This window comes from Opisthocomus hoazin, chromosome 13 (genome assembly GCF_030867145.1).
Source record: "Opisthocomus hoazin isolate bOpiHoa1 chromosome 13, bOpiHoa1.hap1, whole genome shotgun sequence".
NCBI classification, from domain to species: Eukaryota; Metazoa; Chordata; class Aves; order Opisthocomiformes; family Opisthocomidae; genus Opisthocomus; species Opisthocomus hoazin.
In genome coordinates, this window is record NC_134426.1 from 14,724,084 (window position 1) to 14,742,865 (window position 18,782).

At 47.4% G+C, this 18,782-nt stretch overlaps 1 protein-coding gene across 3 annotated transcripts in view; it reads right to left on the bottom strand.

The window, feature by feature from the left end:
- Positions 1 to 5,773: 5,773 nt before the first annotated feature.
- The window catches only part of ADORA2A (adenosine A2a receptor), a 31,896-nt gene continuing 18,887 nt past the window's right edge, over positions 5,774 to 18,782 (bottom strand). For all 3 annotated transcript variants that reach the window (XM_075434778.1, XM_075434777.1, XM_075434779.1), the window contains exon 3: positions 5,774 to 11,861. In XM_075434778.1, coding sequence (XP_075290893.1) covers positions 10,901 to 11,861 — 961 coding nt within the window. In that variant the 3' untranslated portion in view covers positions 5,774 to 10,900. The remainder of the gene's footprint in view (positions 11,862 to 18,782) is intronic.

Below are 18,782 nucleotides of genomic sequence, written 5' to 3' on the forward strand. Positions count from 1 at the left end.
GATCCTCCCAACAAAAGCCTCTTTATGAGGCATGGGAATCCCCCACCACTATCAACAGCATTTGCATTGGATTGCCCAGGCAGAGGCTATTTTGGGCTCCACAGGTGGCTTCTCCATCTTGCTGAGCACAGGGATGGAGCCAGCAGATGCCTGACCACAAAGCTACCCAGCCGTACCATCAGGGGCAAGCTCTGAGCAATGCAGAGGCTCTGATAAGCCCAGGGGGTCTGGGGGGATGGGACACAAAACAGAGGCCAAGAGGAGGAGTTCAGGGAATGGGTTTCACAGGTGAGACAAAGCAGAGCTTCCACCAACACTGAGACCTTCAGAACTGCTTTTGAGACAGAAAAACAAGAGTAACATCCAGGTGGAGCAGAGATAATCAGCGTCTCTGCCCCGAACAAAGCACTATCTCACCCCACATCTAGACTGGAGGTCTTCACAAACCCTGTACCCTGGAGGGTAACTGCTATTCTGTCTGGCCAAAGCAGAAACCTCCTTTTTCCTCTCTGTCCAAGCAGTAACCTCTCCCTTCGTGTTAAGGCTTGACATCTGCTTGCTCCTGTTAGAGCGAGCTCCGAGCTCCTTGCTCCCCCCGACACACATGACACACACACAGCAGAGTGCTCTCCCGGCCTCTCCTTTCTGTGTGATCTTATTGCATGGATGCTGCTTCCTGTGTTTATTGTTCTTGTCTGGTGAGCTGGCCTGGAGGGCCTCACCTGCTGGAAAACTGCCATTGCTTCTCCATCTGCAACACTGACCAAGGATTAGCAAAAAAAAATAGCCTTAGGTCACTTCTAGTTTCCTTCGGATGCCTGACTGCCAGCAGAGGCCAAAGGCTACAGATGCTGAGAGAGGGGGTTCCTGTGTGTCCTACCTGGAAGCTGACAGCAGCAGATGCATCTCTTCAGGAAGCAGAACAGGGACACGTGTCTTACAGCACTGGGATTCATCTGGCGCAGAGCAAACACAGCCACCTGGAAAACACTGAATTCATGGCTACGTGCACAAGGACCTCCCTTCAGAGAGGGCGAACGTGTCTGTGCCGCAGACAGGGCACAGCCTCTTCCAAGACCTGACTGACACGCAGGCTTCAGCGTTCGGTGTCACCCACATGCCACTGACATCCTGACCCCAGGATGCAGCCTCATGCTTTTGACGGGAAGAAAGCATTAAACTCTCCCTGGGAGGATCGTATGTCCCACACAGTGCTTCCAAATCAAATGCTGATCGAAAGATCCTCCTGCAAGGGAATCAGAGACTGCCGTTAGCATGCAGAGAGCACATCCGTCCCTCCAGCCACACGGTGAAAATCTACAGCAATCTTGTTGCTACAGTTGTTTTGAAAGTCCAAGCAGTACTGAACCATGGAAAGGGACAGACAGGTCCTGCATCTCAGATACACTTGTGCTTCCTGGGTCTGGCATACGGCAGGAAAGGAGCGATCATCTGCAAATGCAGAAAGTAGGATGGGAGGGAACTTGCCTGGGAAGCAGGTGCTCAGAGAAAGCAAGCTATGAAGCTTTCTGGTTTAAAGCTTCCATTCCCAAGTACTGGTTGAATCCATAAGGAATAGGGGATCATGGGTTTAATTTAGTTGCAGATGAATGTTGCATGGGTTTGTCCTGCAGACTGGAAGGCCTCAGTGCAAGTTAGGGCTATTACTGTGTATTTCCTCTGGAAGGAAATCAAAATGCTGTTTCTCATGATTTCAGAAAGGACGCAGCTGTAGAGCAAGCGGCTGACTCTCAGCTTTAGCTGTGGCATTGAGTTACCAGTGGTGGGAGAAAAGACTATTTCTGTTTTTGTAATGCAACCTTTAGCATTTTGATCCTTCTGGAATTAGAGGATGATCTTGAGGAGGGTCTGAGATTATTTGTCTCCACCCTATTCTGTTAGTGCTTTTGGCGTGAATATAAAGAAAGGCAGGAAACACTCGGAATACTGGACTGCTCCCAAATGGCAGGCACCTCAGAAACGAGGCAACCAGCTGTCCTTTACTTTAAGATCCTTGAGTGCTCATAGAGCCCAGCACCTCGGTGCCAGTGCTGGGTGCTCTCCTCTCCAGGCTCTGCCTTGGCATCAGCCATGGTCTTTGTGAATTAACTGCAGCTCTCCCCTGTGGCCTCTCTGGGACTGGGAACGCAAACATTAGCCCTCTTCTCCCCAACGTCTCTTGGCTCTGCAGAGTAACTTCACAGCCTGATGCGTTACCATCACAGAACAGCTTCGATTTAGCAGCACACAACTCCCAGTTTTCTGCACAGGAGCCCCGTATATCCCAGCCCCTGCCACCAGAGCTGGCTCAGAAAACCCGGCCGTGATTGGTCACAGTCTTCGTTAACAGAGGAGATGGCATGGCAGAGATTCGCCCAGCAGCAGGCAAGTCTCAGAGCTACTGCTCCTGCCACTTGCAAAATCGGCCACATCCTCTGGATGATGGAATTGTTTAATATCACAGGATCCAGCGAGCATGGCAGGGCTGCCCAAAAGACATCAATACAGGAAGCAATACTGTCCGTTGCCGGCTTAAATGCTTGACAGGTTATAGAGTAACATGAAAGGATGGGAGTCCTCTTTGCAGTAAGATTCACACCACTGCAAACAGCATTCTTCATTTGCAAGCGATTTCTTTTCTTTTTATGGCTCAGTGGTAAAAGGTTGTATCAGCATGGATTCAAAATGACCTTCATCCAGCTAGGATCAGCATGGTCGGAGATGCTGGGTCCAGTGCACCTGCCCTGCAAAAGGCTTCAGCATCTGCCACTGTTCAGCCCTGCAGCACACCTCCAGAATAGGAACTTGGCAAACAAAGCCAACAGAGTGCATCGCTAAGCAGAACATTCTGCCGAGTCCCAACACCAGGACTGCATGTTATAGGGCACTTGCCAATTCCTGAGTCAACTTTATTTATTATACACTGGAAAGGTCATGATGAATCTCAAAAGATAAAATCTGCGTCTGTCAAGCCGCCTTCCTTATTTTCATTGGCCTAGACCCTCACGTTCCACACCAACAATAACAGGACATGGGTTCAAGAGGCACCATGAGTGCAGCTAATCCTGAGATGGCCCAGGCTTGTTTTGCATTCTTCGTAGAACTGATCCACGCTGCTCAATTATCTCTTTCATTAGGACTTTTGTTTTTCCTGCTGGATACAATCACTGCACTGCACAAGAGCCTTGCATCCCTGGGAACCCCAAAGCACAGGCACAAGCTTTCGCAGCCCAGACTATGCCAAATGCCCAAATAATGCAGCTGCAAGTTCTCCAGCCACATGAAGTGTCCAACTGGGATATGCTTAACTCCCATTTAGAAATAATATCCTGGACTAATACCAGCCCAGAAGACATCCCCATGACCTCATCAACAGCTGAGGCAGCAAGATACCCCGTGCACATGGATTTTCTTCACTGTCATTATGAGCTGTTATCTAATCTCCTTGCCTTAGGTAAGGCAAAAAATCAGAGCTGTCTAGGGCCCTGGGTAAATCCTTGGCAAACAAAGCCTGAGCAATTGCAGCTCCAGTGCTGTCAGTGTCCAAGCTAGCATGTTTAAAGTCTGCCCTGAGCTCTGTAGAAGTTGCAGTCACCTCTCTGGATTGCAGCTGGACACTCCCAAAAACCACAGTCCCAGGTTTGGAGTTCAGTGCAACAGGGTCAGACCACACAGTAGGGGTCTGCACGCCAAATAACCTCATCTTTACACAGTTTAGTCTAGACCTACAGATTGAAAGCTTTTTTCCCAGTCCTTGCCTTTCACTTGCTGAAAAATCACCATGCTGCTGTCAGATCCAAAGTTGGCTTAGATCATTTTCTTTGATGCGTTGCAAGGACTCCAATTCTCAAATTTCTGATTTTCTGAGATCTGGGTAGTACTTTCCTCTCACCCTACAGGATCTCAGCAACGACTACTGCAGTCACACAGCAAAGAAATGATACTGCTTGTGAGAGCAGCACATCTTACAGCCAAAAACCCTCCAACAGTCCCATCCACTGGGTCATTCCTGAGGAAAACTCTCCACTGTTCCGAAGTGCCCCCCTGTCTTCTCAAAACACACTGAAGAGGAGATTGGGAACTCAGGGAGAAATACAGCTCCACTTACTATTCAGCGGGACTCCAACCTGCAGTGAGTTGCATCACCTAACTTCAGGTGCTTGTTTGCCAGATCAGAGAGGTGGATTCCTCCCAGGATCACTCTGGCCCCCCCTGAGTGAAGACACAGGGAATCTCACTCCTCACTTGGTCACTTCAGTCAAATGCAAGATGGTGGGCATCTTTCCTGTGCAGGTAAATTGTGAGGTCCACAGGGCCTCAGAAAAGGTGCTCAGAGCTTTCAAGTCCCTGAAACTTCTCCTCGAAACACATGATGGCCAAGAGCACAGCAGGCACTTGCATGCACTATTCTTAGCAGCAAAAGCTTCCTGTTTGGGGGCAGAAGCGACAAGGAAGATCCTGCTGCTTTAAATACTGCAAAAAGCTTTTTAGCCAAAAACATTATCCACCCATTAGTAGGGGAAACACCATCCTCCATGGCCGTCCTACTTCACCATTCAGAAATGTCATCCGTTCCCCAGAGCTGCAGTAAATAGTACACTACTGAGCTGTACTATCCTCAGACAGCTCAGTCTACAGCAAAAGCTCTGCAAAGTCTAGTTTCTCTGGGTGACTAAGCCAAGGTGTGGATCCCCGAGCAGAGTTTTCCAGATCAGGCCAATTGTGTTGTTAAACTGGGAGCTCTCTCTGTTCTTTCAAGTACTCACTTTCTTCCCAGGGCCAGGTATGGCCATTGTTCCCCTGGGCTCCTGCAGATGCCCATTGTTCCTCTGAGCTCCGGGCCTTTGATGCTGCAGAACAAAATGCACAGTGTTTGCGAAGGGAGGGAAAAATCAGAAAGCTTTTCAATTACACAGGTGGTTGAACAGCTCAGGCACAGCTGGCCGCAGAGCATCAGGGTGCCGGCACTTCTCCATGAACTGGGGCCTCCAGCGAGGCCTCTAGCCCAGCTGCAAGGTGAACCAAAAGAGGGAATGACCAGTACCTGATGGTTATCTGGTGAACTTTCACTTCATCACTTCCCAATTCCAAATGCTCCTGGACTGTACAGCCTTCCACTAATCTCGCACACACATTCAGTAGCTGCCAGCTGGAAAAAGCTGGAAATTATTCCTGCTTCATCCTGGCAGCATTGCTCAGAATTGGCTTGAGAGACAGTACAGTAGCACCTAGATTCACTGTCTCCATCTCCAGACTAATTTGGTTGACATCAGGCTGGGGCTAGCTCAGCCTGAGTGGCATTGGGAGAACCGGACAGAGGTCTGAAACTGTGATGGTGTTGCAAGGAAGTCTGAGGTGCACTGGTGGAAGGAGAGCCAGCAGGCTGGGATGCTCCAGTCACAGCTGGAAAAGTTGTTTCATAGTCCAGTTATGGACCCTTCAGGTCCTACTCTGTAGCACACTGTTTCTGACACTGCAGTGCTTTGGGCAAATACAGTGCTCTACCTTATGTTCAGTATGCAGCTGTAAACATTTTCTCCTGTTGCCAAGATCGCAGCTCCCAGGATGTCAGAGATGTGAGGGGTCTTCTAGTCAGTCCGCACCTGTCACCTCAGTCCATGCTAACATCTCCTGCAAAAGAACAGGCAGTGCCAGGGAGAGAGCTCTCTGGAAGCATCGGTCTATGGAAAAAGCTAATAAAATAATAAGAAAACACTTGCACCAAAAAAGGGCCAGTTAGCTGGATCTTCCTGGTACAAAGGCACTCAAGCTCTCTTTTACAAATATATTTTATTATTTTAATGCTTATTTAGAAATGTAACCAAGACAGACTCAACAGCACCAGCGGCTCCTCACTGCCCAGCAGTCTGATGACTTCACAGATATGAAAAATTCACAGATTAAAAAAAAAACACAACAGAAACCTTTGGTCAATGCACTTTAAATACACTTGCATGCACAGATTCTCCCATCCCCTTCCCTCCCCTCCCACTGGTAACTGACAGACAGAGGGAAAACAACAACTATATTCATAGAACATTTAAATTAAAAGAGTAATTGTTTTATAGTGACAGCGTGTGCAGCAGGGTGTTCAGTGTCTTGGCTTGCAGACCACAGAGACAACCGCTCCCCAAGATGGGGGCAGGAACACCAGCTCCTGAGACAGAGCGGGAAGCAAAGGATATTCTCAGATCAACACATCCTATTAACACATCCTTGTGTGAACAGTCCCAGCAGACAAATAAGACAGGGAGTTACACACAGCACTGCCCCAGTTCTGCGATTCTTAGTCTGTCAGGGTTAGTCACCTCTTATGCAAATGAGGAACTGGTGTTTCAGTTACTCTTGATGTGGTTTACTGTACAGAAGGCCAAAAGCTCAGGGCTAGAAAGAAAAAAACTCTCTGGCATGACTCAGTGCAGTTTGATGCCCAGAACAAATTGGGAGGGAACTGACTATTAGGCAGCTAAACTTAGCAAACACCACTGGAGAGTATTCTACAGTTTTAATGCATCGCAGCACTGTTACAGCATGCTCGTCCTTCCCACAGAACACGGCTGGATTGATCTGGTTTTAGGTAGGGCTCATGTTCATGAAGCAGAAGTGCTTTTGGTACACCTGGACATGCTCATGAAACAAGACTATGCATCTGAAAAGGAGATAACCCGTAAGAACCATCAGTCACACATAGACCATATGAAGCCAACCTTCCGCACACATCAGGTGAGGCTGACCCTCTGCAGTGACTCCAGGAGAGCTGTAGGACTGTACATCCTTTCCAGAGTCCTTCCTCAGCAAGTCACACCTTGGTCACATGCCAGCACCATCTGTGCAATCCCCAGCACCTCCCAGCACATTCCTGCTCCCCTGAAACCTTCCCAAACAGCTACCCTACAAATCTTCCTTCGCCACCAAGATTTCCCATCTCACCCTAATCCTCCAGTCTGCTCCCACACCTCAGAGACTTTTCTGTACGCACCACCATCCCCTGGAGCCTCTTTTCAAAGAATGATCAAAGAGTCAGACTACTCCGTGTAACTCCCAAGTCCACCTGCACAGTAAGCTTCCCAGCACCAACTGGGATCAGTGGCAAACCCTTTCTGTCTACCGTAACCCCAGCTGTCCCACCATACCAAATTGCTTCCCTGATCACAAGCCGCAGTTCAAACTTGCACAGAGCTTTGAAATATTACTGATCCAAAAGAAATTCTGCAGGACAAAGCTGTAAGTACATTTATTTGCACACACAAAAAGCAGTGCCCTATTGAGGAGAGGCCCCAAGAAGAACTCTTGATAAAATTACTCCTGGCAACTGATCAAACTTTACTTTCTCCAAAACCCTATAAAGCAAATAAACCCTGGAGCCTAAGAGTCTCCAGGGAATGGTGAAATTCACGGAATGCCCTCACGCCAAACAAAGCACCGCATCTCTCTACGGGTCTTCAGCCATTTTTAGTAAGAAGTTCCAGTTCAATGAAATTAGTCCCTTCTTAGCCCAGCTCTTGCTCTCTGAACCCACTGCACCTTGGATTCCCAAGGAGATCTTCTCCAGCCTCTTCTGATGGTAACCTCATTCTTCCCTTTGTCTTAGCACCATTTTTGTTTAGCCAGAACAGCTATATTTAATCAGCTAAACATTCTCAAGCTGGAAGGAAAATGGGGATATGAGTGGGAAGGTCAGGAAAAAATTATGTAACTTTCACTTCTCTAATGTTCCCTGCCCTATGCGGTTTGGAAGACAGGTACTTCTCTCAAGAGTGGAGAGCGCTGTCAGGAAGAAGAGCGAGCACACTTCATTGATGGGACCCTACAGCTTGTTCTTTTTTTTTTTAAAAAAAAAAGAAAACCAAAACAAAGCAAGCCTTGAATCACCTTAGGAAACAAGAAATAAAAAGTCCAAAATTCTGTTCAAAAGGCTTATGCTCTCCCCAACAACTACTTCGGAAACAGCTTCTGAAGGTCCATCTCAGACATGTGTTTGCCAGAAGGCACACAGCATGCGGTGCAATTGCCATCCCTTCCTTCCTGTGACTACAGACTTCCAATTCCCTACGAAACATGCTGCCTCCTTACTTCCACTGCACTTCCTCCTGCACACATATCCCGGCCTCGTCACGCAGCCTTTTCATTTCAAATCTGGATCACTAATATTGAAAGGGACTGGACGCACTTGGAGGGCATCTCAAACAGCAACAGAAAAGCTAATTCCAAGACTTCTGGAAAGTCTGTAATCCTGCCTGGCGATCTGGTTGGGCAGGAAAGTTTTCCAGAAGGACAATCTGAAGTTTGTTGCATCAACATAGATCAGCTCGATTCTTGTGGCAACCAAGCAAGAAGCTGCCATAATTGAGTGTGAAGAAGCTCAGAAAACAATAAAAAGCAACCAACCCACACTGGCTGTTGAAAGTCTGATGCAATGTGGCATAAAACGGCCCTTTATAATGGCAACTAATGCTCCATAGGAGACACTTCTGCACTCGCCTGTGTTCCAGCACATGAGCGATGCTGGTATTTTCCCACACTTCCTTCCCTGCTCTGCTTCTTTGTGGACCCAATTGTTATTGACATGAATACCGGATGTAATCTTGTGTTATTCTTAGAAACATTTCAGCTCCCAACTGAGGCCTGAAGAGATCAGACCCCCATTTTCCTGAGTGAGTTCCTCTGCCACTGTTACAGGTCAGAGGAGCCATCCCACAAATAACCTACAAAATATTCCATCAAGAAAGATCAAGAGTAACAAGAGCCCAAGTCATCCTGTAGAGGAACTACCTACGACGTCAGTCACAGGGAAATGGCTTAGTGCTTGTTAATGGCGCTGGAGTGATAACCCACTCCTCCGACATTCGACTACGTGGAAGAGCCATGCCAAGAAAGCAATTCAACTAAACTGTGAAGTCTATTGTTCTATGAAGCTGTCTGTCTTTCTGCTAAGGATTGTGGTTGCAACCACGTCTTTTTATCTGTCTCACAGGAGCTTTGTGCTAGCCTGCAGCAGTTACATACTCCAACATGTTCAGCATTATAAACTACTCCCACCTTCACATAGGGAGACTGGCAAAAAAAAAGTTCTCCTCAAATAAAACTGACTTTTAATTTTAATAGTTTGCAATATTTAAAATAAACATGGAATAAGACAATCAAACCTAACCTGCTCTTCCTCAAATATCAAAATCCAGTTCCCCCTTCCTTGCTGAAAATGCAATTATTTGGCTTCTGAAATGTCAGTGGACGGATACGAGGAGAAGCCAGGCCTGAGGGCTGATGCTTCTGATGTTTTCAGCTAGGGAATAAGCTTCAGATCCCAGGAATTACCAGACTTTTAGTTTTCTAGTAGGACCATTACTGCCTGTCTCTCCAGAAGGCTGGTGATATTGGACGTGGATTATTTGTCTGGAAAACAAACACCAGACAATCTTTAGGTAGAATTCCAGCTGATGGGGCATTCTGCTGTCCTTGAGCCAGGCTTTGTAAGTGATACAGAAAATTATCAAACTGCTGTGAAACATCTCTACAACAAACCACATCAGTGCATACACTTGCTGCAGCACAGATTTGCCTGTTCTCTTATACAGACAGACTACTGCAGCCTCTACGCTGATTTCCACTACTACTGAAGCCTTTCCGCTTCTCAGAGTAGGAGCACCTTCTACCCAGACAGACCCAGCTCTGCTGGCCTCTGCACCGCAGGGACACATTGGGCTTCACAGTAAAGCACAGCAGGAAAAAAATGAAATTGCAGGAGAACAGGTGTTTAAATAGAGCTCACTGGAATTCCAAAAATAAGTGTTAGATATATGTGTGTGTGTGTGTGTGTGTATGCCTCCCTACCCCAAGAAAGAAGAAAAAAATCCCATAGCCTTTTAAGTGAGGACAAAAATGACCAAAACACGGAAAACTAGCTCTCCTCATGCACATTTTGGGGCCATGAAAAGAATCTGTGTTCTAGGAGCTCAGGAGGACAAGCACAGAGACAGGGGGAAAAAGCAGACAGTGCTCACCAGCCTCCAGACAGCTCACACACCCAGTGATAGCTTTTCACAGCATGACCACCCTGGTTGCACAGACCACAACCTGGCCTGCTTGTCCGCTACATGCAGCACCAAGTCCTGTGAGCAGCCCTTTTGCTAAGGGAAATCCCTATTATGGACTCCGTTTTCATTATTTGTTAGACAAAGTGGAGAGCTATAAGGTTATATTTGCCTTGTGCATCTGGAAGATTCAGCGCTCAGGGAATGGATACGAGTTCTTGCCCATCTTTTATAACTTAAGATAAAGTAATCTTATCAAGACAAGAAACAAAACAATATTCGAGCAACCTGTTGCAGTATAAGCTTTAAAAACACGAACTGAAAGACAAAATGCCATGGCTGAAGGTATCCAGAGTTCCCATCAGGTAAATTCCTTCCCTCTCCAAGCAGCTGCTGGCATCCTTGCTGACCAATAGATGTTGCTATCCCCCTTCCGTTTGCTGCAGGGCCAAGGAGTAAAAGGACCCTTCCCTGTTGCTCTTTGCAATTTAGTGAGTACTTCCAGCCACACTTTTATTTCTGTTGGTAAAGACAGCAAAACCGACATACAACCACAGGTACACAGTACAGCATAATGTCATGATATGCCCTGCGTCAGCAGAGTCTCCCAGTGCTGAACTTGGAATGCCATTCTTTGACCTTGGCACTGCTCTTGGTGACAGGTCATCAATGGGTAACGTGTCCCTCCTTCCTTAGTCCATTTCAATGGTCTCTTGGCTTTTCTCCAGTCTAGTATTTATGATCATTCCAACAGTCCTGGGTAGGGACCCTTTCTCCACAGCCCCCTGCCCCCCAACTTCCCTTTCTGCCATGGCAGAGGTCACCTATGGAAAAAAAATAATTCTACCAGGAAGACTCTGAAAGTCGCATCAGGAAACATCAGCTGCTTCGAAGGCTGCTCTTTCCAGATCCGAGTAGGACACCTGGGCATCAATTAGCTCTTCACTGTGAAGCTCCCTGTTCATGCACGCATCTGAGAGAATCCCATTTTTGCAGGAATGTGGGAGATGCCCATTCGTCTCCATGTCCAAAGCATTTCCATTCTGGTGCCATTCCAAGCCAGCTTTGCATTTGTTTAAGTCCTGCTTTTCAGGATCCCTGTGGATCTCTCCATTGGTGTATACCTCTAACGCATACTCACTGATTCGTATGCTGGCATTCTCTGCGTCCCCGCCATGGGCGGAAGTCCTAGAGCTGGCTGCTCCTGCCTTGAACGGCTCCTTCCGGCCCAGGATATGCTGGCTGATGATTTTACGGAAGGTGTATCGGAACTCCCTGATTCGGTAGGCATAAATTAGAGGATTTACAACTGAGTTGGCATGAGACAGAATAATAGCCAGATACATCAGCCAGAGGGGAGCATGGGCACAATTTGGGCAAAAAAGGGTAAAGCAATTAATAATATGTAGTGGAAGCCAGCAGACTGCAAACAACCCAACAATGATGGCTAGAGACTTAGCTGCGTGGACTTCCTTCTGCAAAGTAGAGCGAGAACGTTCCCCGTGCATCATCTTGTTCTCCATCTGCTTGAGCTGTCGCCGGGCTGCCATGAAGATTTTCAAGTAGATACCAAACATGAGGAGGAGGGGCAAGAGCACACAGGCAAAGAAGTTGTAGTAGACCATATACTCCATGGTGACCACAGCCTCAAAGAGACATGCCACCATACTGTTGCTGCAGTTGATGGGAGATGACTTATTGGAACCCAGCTCTTCGATCTGGGAGCGATTGTGCCACCCTAGCATTGGTGTCAAGCCGATGATGAAAGATAACACCCAGCAGATGGCAATGATACCTTTAGCTCGAGAGCCAGTCACCAAGCCATTGTACCTGTAAAGCAGAGGAAATGGGAATCACATCAGCGTCATTCAAGAAGCCCCTGACACCCAAGCAACTTCCCAACGGCCCAGCGTCCCAGAAGACAGCAAGAAAGGTGCCTGCTTCTTCAGACGGACCTTTGAACTGCCGTGCAGAACCCATGCAGCACAGCACAGCAAGGACTCCCTAGTGACACTGTCTGCCACCTATCTCCCTCGCCTTTCCTTTAGGCAGTGAACAGGTGACAGAAAAGCAGGGAAACTAACACAGTCTTCATCTGTGTTCCTTCACTCCACCAGCCCACTTGGTCATGCATGTAGATCTTGCAGCCCGGATAATCAACAGCACTTCTCTGACCCTCAGTGATGAAGACCACCGTGGCTCTCTTGCTGAGGTAGCTTCTCCTTCCTGGCAAAGGAGCAGCCTTGTAGCACGGAATTGCTAGGCCTGTCTTGCAGTAGATCTATAAGCCAAACAGCACCGAAGAACTTGAAGGGACAGTGCCATCAGCCCTGAGTCCATACTCAGGTGTGCTCCAGGGAAATTCTGCTGAGCTGCAGAAGCCAGGCTGGCATTCCCTTGCACAGCATCTCACTCTGCTCCACAACAGCACTTTCAGAAAGGGCAGCACCACCAAACGTCCTTAAATAACTAAGTCAGCCGTTTTCCTCGCCAGCCCAGCTAAGCTGACCCCACGTCTTTCTGCAAAAGGAGGAATTAAGCTGAGGACAGTGCTCTGACTACAGGTGTGCTGTGGGCTGCACTGCACACACCAAAGGGGACTTCAGTAGTGGAGGTATTTGATATGCCTGGCTGAAGCCGGTCCTCTTAGCAGTAAATTCTCTAAGATCTGTTGAAAGAGGCAATAAGCAACATGGTAAGAACCTGACAGTGCAGCCAGGGATCTTTATTTGTTTGAAGTATCAGCCAGTTCCCAGGGCCTCACAGGTTACTGCGAGTCCTGAGCTGACTCCACCAGTTCTTCTCTCTGAAAGAGTAAATCAGGGCAACAGTTTAACATTCAGTGCAATGTCCTTCCCTTGGTAATGCTTAGCATGGAAAGTAGATGGCTGGATTCCCACATCACCCAGCATGGGTCCCACACTGTACTTGACCCCATGCGTCTGAGATCGGACAACAGTAGCGCTGGGCTCCCAGTGTTTACCCAATGCTCCTCCCTCTGTCCCCAGAATTCTCTCAGCAAACAAACACTAAAAAAAAAAAATCCAACAAGCCATAGAAATCTTTCTGTCTCTCAGTGAAGTAGTTACTCCCACAGGTTCCCGCTCCTATCGCAATGAAAGTTCAAGACTGGGGAGGAGAGAGGCTGCTTTTGCCGGGCACAGTACAGAATGGAGATCCTGCACATGCCTTAAATCCCTGCTGATGGGCCTTGGAGAAAAGCTGGCTCCACACGAGACCAGCAGGCTTGAGTCTCCCTTTCCCAGCTGCGTTTCAAAATCAGAAAAGAGGGAGTGGACGAGGGAGCCAGCCATGCCATTCCCAGTACCCAAAATACACTGAAATCCTCCTTCCAGATACGAGGGAGGGATTCAGCTGATTCTGAGACATAAAAAGGTTTCTCCAGCAAGTAGTGGATCCTGCTCAATGCTTAGGGGATGCTAAGGGCACAGCACGGATGGTAGCAGGTTGCTGCTCACATTCAGACCTCATCAACACAGCAAAATAGCAGCTGTGCTTTGAAAAGTACACTCAGAGTGCAAGAGATTGGCTGAAAGCACTTGAAGTTTGCAAAAACAAAAAACAAACAAAAAACCCTCTCAAAACCTTGCAGCCCTGGAATTGGCTACATCTTGTCACAGGAATTTTGAAATTTGCAGCTGTTATCCCACGACTAGAGATGTCCCTTCCCTTCCACTAAAAATACACTCATTAATGCTCCAGGCAAACACCCCCCCACTTCTCCCTCCCTCTTACCCTCTGGGGATTGCCACACAACAAACTTCACAAGCCTTAGGAACAGCACTTAACCCAAGCAGCCTCCTGCCTTCCACCACAGCCCGTTGTACTGGCAGTGGCAACTGTCAACCTATCAGTGAGTGTCTTTCCATAACACCTTGATCTGAATCACCGTGGGTTAGAGAGAGAAAGCTCATGGCATGTCGTCACATAGTGTGTGGCACTACGTCAGCCAGGTACCCACTGAGAAGTGTCCAGTCACTTGGGAGAGCCGAATTTCTCGGACCCCCATGAGACACTGCAGGCTGACCTGGCTGAGGTAGGGTTATTGTCCAGAGGGACTTTCCTGGACTCACTCTTGTTGTCCACTTAGAGATGTCACCAGGCTGGCATTGCAGAGGTTATGCACCCGTCCAGGCACCTCTCTAGGCTCACAGCAGCCAAGTCGAAGCTACCCTCTGCATCCCCAGTGCTGTACAGCTCTACATGGTAAGGTCAGGGCTCCCAGGAAGCATCGCATATATAGTGAGTTGCTGGCACCTACACAGCAGACACAGCCTGCTGAAAGGAGCTGGTCGCACCTACAGCCTGTGTTCTGCAGAGCTGGCAGGTGACTTTGTAGCACGTCTGATGTGTCCAGACAGCGCTGGACTGTCCGTGCACAAGCAGTTCTGCTTCCTGGAAATGGGACACAGATGATGACTACTGCTCATGAAACTCCAGACATAAAGAACATTAGTGCAGAGCTCAGGGAGACTCGTGGTGGAGTTGGGTGTGGGGGTAGGGGCACTAAAAAACAAAACCCACTGTTGCAAACACATGACAACATGGATGCTTTCTCCAAAATAATTTCACAGGCCCTGCTGCTCTCCCAACGATCAGGTTGGCACACTGACACCAGGAGAACAGCCGCCCCTAGTGAATGTTCAACTTATCTGTGCTGCCCAGAGTAACTTGGCTGAGGACATGATGCTTCTGGGTCCTTGGCCTAAGCTCTGTGTCATCAAGACAATGATTCCTGCAGAAAGTGTAGTACCTCACCAGTCCGATTCATAAACTATGAAGCTGGGTGGAAGACAGAAGTTAAAATCTTTCCATACATTGCATGATGTGTAGCTGGCCTAAGTCATCGTCACAGCATCCAACCAGCCTGCTGCTTGTCTTCCAAACCCACCTCTGGCTGACAGCACTGCCTATCTTGGCCAGACGGCTCTGCCATGCACGGAGCACGTTTCAGCCACCTTTACTGCATCACACCAGAAAGCCTGGGCTCAGCATTATAGGTACTGGGCTTTCATCTGAATTCCAGCAGTGCTCAATGGTTTTTAACAAATCACTACAAAACACTGTTCACCAAACACATCTCCCTAACAACCCACACCTCGGGCAGCTGCAGTCGCAGAGGGCAGGACAAAAGCTGGACATTATCTCCCCGTTACATGTATCTGCAAATGAAAGACACTGACAATCCGAGGTCATGCAGGAAATCTTGTGGCAGAGCAGGAAACCAAACACAGACCTACTCATGCACCACCTAAACAACCTCTTCCCAAAACGCTCCACCAAGAAACTTCCTCCCCTACCACCAGGCACTCAGTGATACTAGTGCTTGACTGTGCTATGGAGGCTGGGTAGATGGGATCCCACAGGCAGGCACAGGGCTCTCAAGAGCAGAAGCAATGACGGTGGGCAGGCACCGTTCTTTTGCCCGTGGCACGATCAGCTTTCAGACAAAAACCCCGGCAACAGCAAGTTCCACTGCCCATGAAGCCAGAGACAACTGGCACTGCTTTCAAAGCCATGCCCATGGCTGTTCAAAGGAGGAAGGGAATGACTATTCCTTCACATTGGGCTGAATCTGCCCATAATCTATTTGACACAAACATGAGCGTATGTAGGAAACCCTTGTCATAAAGTCATTACGTCCAGTAAGGCTCAAAGTGACAATAAAAGATTAGCATAGAATAGTTTGGGTTGGAAGGGACCTTACAGACCACCTAGTTCCAACCCCCCTGCCATGGGCAGCGACACCTCCCACCAGAGCAGGCTGCTCAAAGCCCCATCCAACCTGGCCTTGAACACCGCCAGGGAGGGGGCAGCCACAGCTTCTCTGGGCAACCTGTTCCAGCGCCCCACCACCCTCAGCGTAAAGAATTTCTTCCTTACATCTAGTCTAAATCTCCCCTCTTCCAGCTTGAAGCCATTACCACTTGTCCTATCACTACATTCACTGATTCAGATGTTCACACTTGAGAAGGCAACCCTAAAAGAATTAAAGCAACTGCTGAAACAGACTGTTCACCAAGGTCCCTTCCATGTCCTATACTTCATTCAGGGTTTGTGTTCATTTTGCCTATTCTTCCTGCCCCAGACTCCGAGAAGCCAGTTGTTCCTGTCCAGATCTCCTGGCCTCCGGCAGAAAAGCATCCCAATGCCACCTCAGAGCTGCAGTTCCAATCACCACTACATGGGACAAATCTGTTCCAGTGATCCAGGAGACAGGGAGCTGCACCGTAGTAATGCTTTCCTAGAGAAGCATCGCAGTAGCTCAGGCAGCCAACCACCTCCAAAACAACTTTTGTCAGAGGAAAAGGTCTGCACTTCAGCAGGTTACTGTACTTGGCACTGTGTGACCTGCAAAAGTATTCATGTCACAGGTGAATAGTAACCCCAGAAAACTTTTCCATTTGGCTGCAGGAAGACAAATTTCTCCTCTCTTTCCCGTGCATTGGAGCTACCTGTCCTTCAGCATGGGAGTACCTTTACCACGAACGCCAGCACAAGAACACGTGGCCAGGCAGTGTGCCCGTGGAGCATTTGCTGGCACCAAAGAGCCTGGAAAGCAGCAATTGTTCTTGGCCCTTGACTTCATCCTGGAGCTCGGACTCCCAGCCAGTTTTGTTTAGAACACCCAGGGGTTTTGTATCAGCAAGCGCAGGTTTTCAGGTACCTGCCATGTTGGAGACACAGTTCAGATTTTATCCTAGACCAAACAATGGCTCGGACTCACTTGCTCAGGAGTGCTTTATTGCCACTTGCAGAGTGTTACAATTGTAATAAAACCTGGCAGAACTCAGCAAAGTGTTTGACAACTTTTGGAAAGTTTATCAAATTCTACACAATATTTTAATCATTTGAAAGGTGGAACCCATCAGACATTCACAAGTTATTTTTTACGTATTTTTAAATTTTACCTATAGATGTCTTTCCTCACTGCAATTTTTTTGGGGAGGGTCTTTCATCCACAGAAAAATCATTCCAAAGGTAACTTACTTATGTACTGAGGTCTCCAAAACCAAGCAGCATCACAAATCCCACTATTCTGCCTTCTTAATACTGACAGTTCATTTGTGTGGGAATACACATCCACATATGTATCCACTGAGACATGTGCTTACCTTCCTTAGGACAAAGCAGACATGAAACAGTTAAAAAGAAAAAAAAAAGAAAAAAAATTAGGTTTGGCCCTTTTCGGTTTCCCTAGAGTGAAGGAAGTCTGATTTATTAATTTTTTAAGAGCATTCATCTAATGAATATTAGGAATGCCTGGTGCTACCTTTCTTGTCCTCTGAGGAGGAGAGAAGAGGCTTTCCCAGGCATTAAAGAACAGGGCAAAAACGTTGCATCTTTAGTGGCAGAACCTTCCTTCCAATGGTTTGACACATTTTTGAGACAACCAGATATTAGAAAACGACAAAAATGAGGATGTAAGCAGTCTGAATCATACCACATTTCCCTCCTCAGCTAATCAGCTTTCACTTTCTCAGCATGTCTGAGGCTATAAATCTAATGCTTATTCATCCGTAAATTCTTAAGGGAAAACACAATTGACAAGTTCTTCGCTCCTACTGTCAAAGGACAAACCAGTAGAGGACGAGGAGAGGGAGGACCCATGGATCTACCTTCGGGTTTCTGCATCCAGTCAACTCCACTGTTTCTGGGGCAGAAGAGGGTGTGCTCTGTTTTTTCAAAAACAAAATTGTGAAACCGGTACAGTGCTCAGCACTGATGAAGTCTGATTTTTCTAAAAGACTCTTTACCTTGGCTATTCCAGGAAATTAAATTTTCATGACAATATAGTTACAATGATACCCCCCACAAATGGGCAGAAATCCAGATTTTTAAAATCCTTTTCCTGGCAAGTCATCCTCTAGCAACAAGAGTGCTTAAACTGTCAGCAAAAGTCTTCAGAGTTGGCTCACGAGAGATGAATTAAAGACATTGGCCCTTCCCAAAATCACTTAACGGGCATGTTCCTGAGGGCTACTCTACATATGTTTCTTTGGACCATCTACCATTATTTTGGTTAATAAACTGAAACCATCTATCTGTAGAACTGTAGAAAAATGGAGACAGTCCAATTTATAGGTAATTAATAGCAATAGAGCTTTCTCTGCAATGGAATGGAATAGTTATTCCTTACAACTACATCAAAAGCAGAGGCTGTAACAGGCATGGCTATAGGTTTGGAAACCAACAATTAATGGTAACGTTATAGCAGCACAAGCTTGCTGAGGCAAGGCTTCAGCAAAGGCTATGCTGCACTGGTCCACATGGAAAGGTAATCTCCACAGCTCTGGGGAAAAGAATGCTTTCTGGTTTTGAATGGGAGGTTTGTGTTAACCGTTTTAAGTGCTGGATGACCAGAGTGATCACAAGAGAAAAAACTAAACTGCACAGGTCAACTCAAGTTATTTAAGCTCAACAGGAGTGAAGATGTCCTAAAACTCAAACTTGAGAGCAGAACAATCAGAAATTTGTTCCATTTTTGCAGCCATATTTGTTGTTCAGCAGGATAGGAAGCAAGTCTTTCCATTCCTGAGAGTGTGCTGTGTCTTCCTAATGATGGGACGGGAAGGAAGAAGACTCCTACACTTTGCCTGCACTGGCCTCTCCCAGGGCTTCCTCTACATCTTTTGAGCTTACTGAGTGACTTGGAAGCATTGTCACAAAGCATTCAAACCCAGCCCACGAAACGCAATGCTGCTCCATGCCCACGGTCACATATATCCC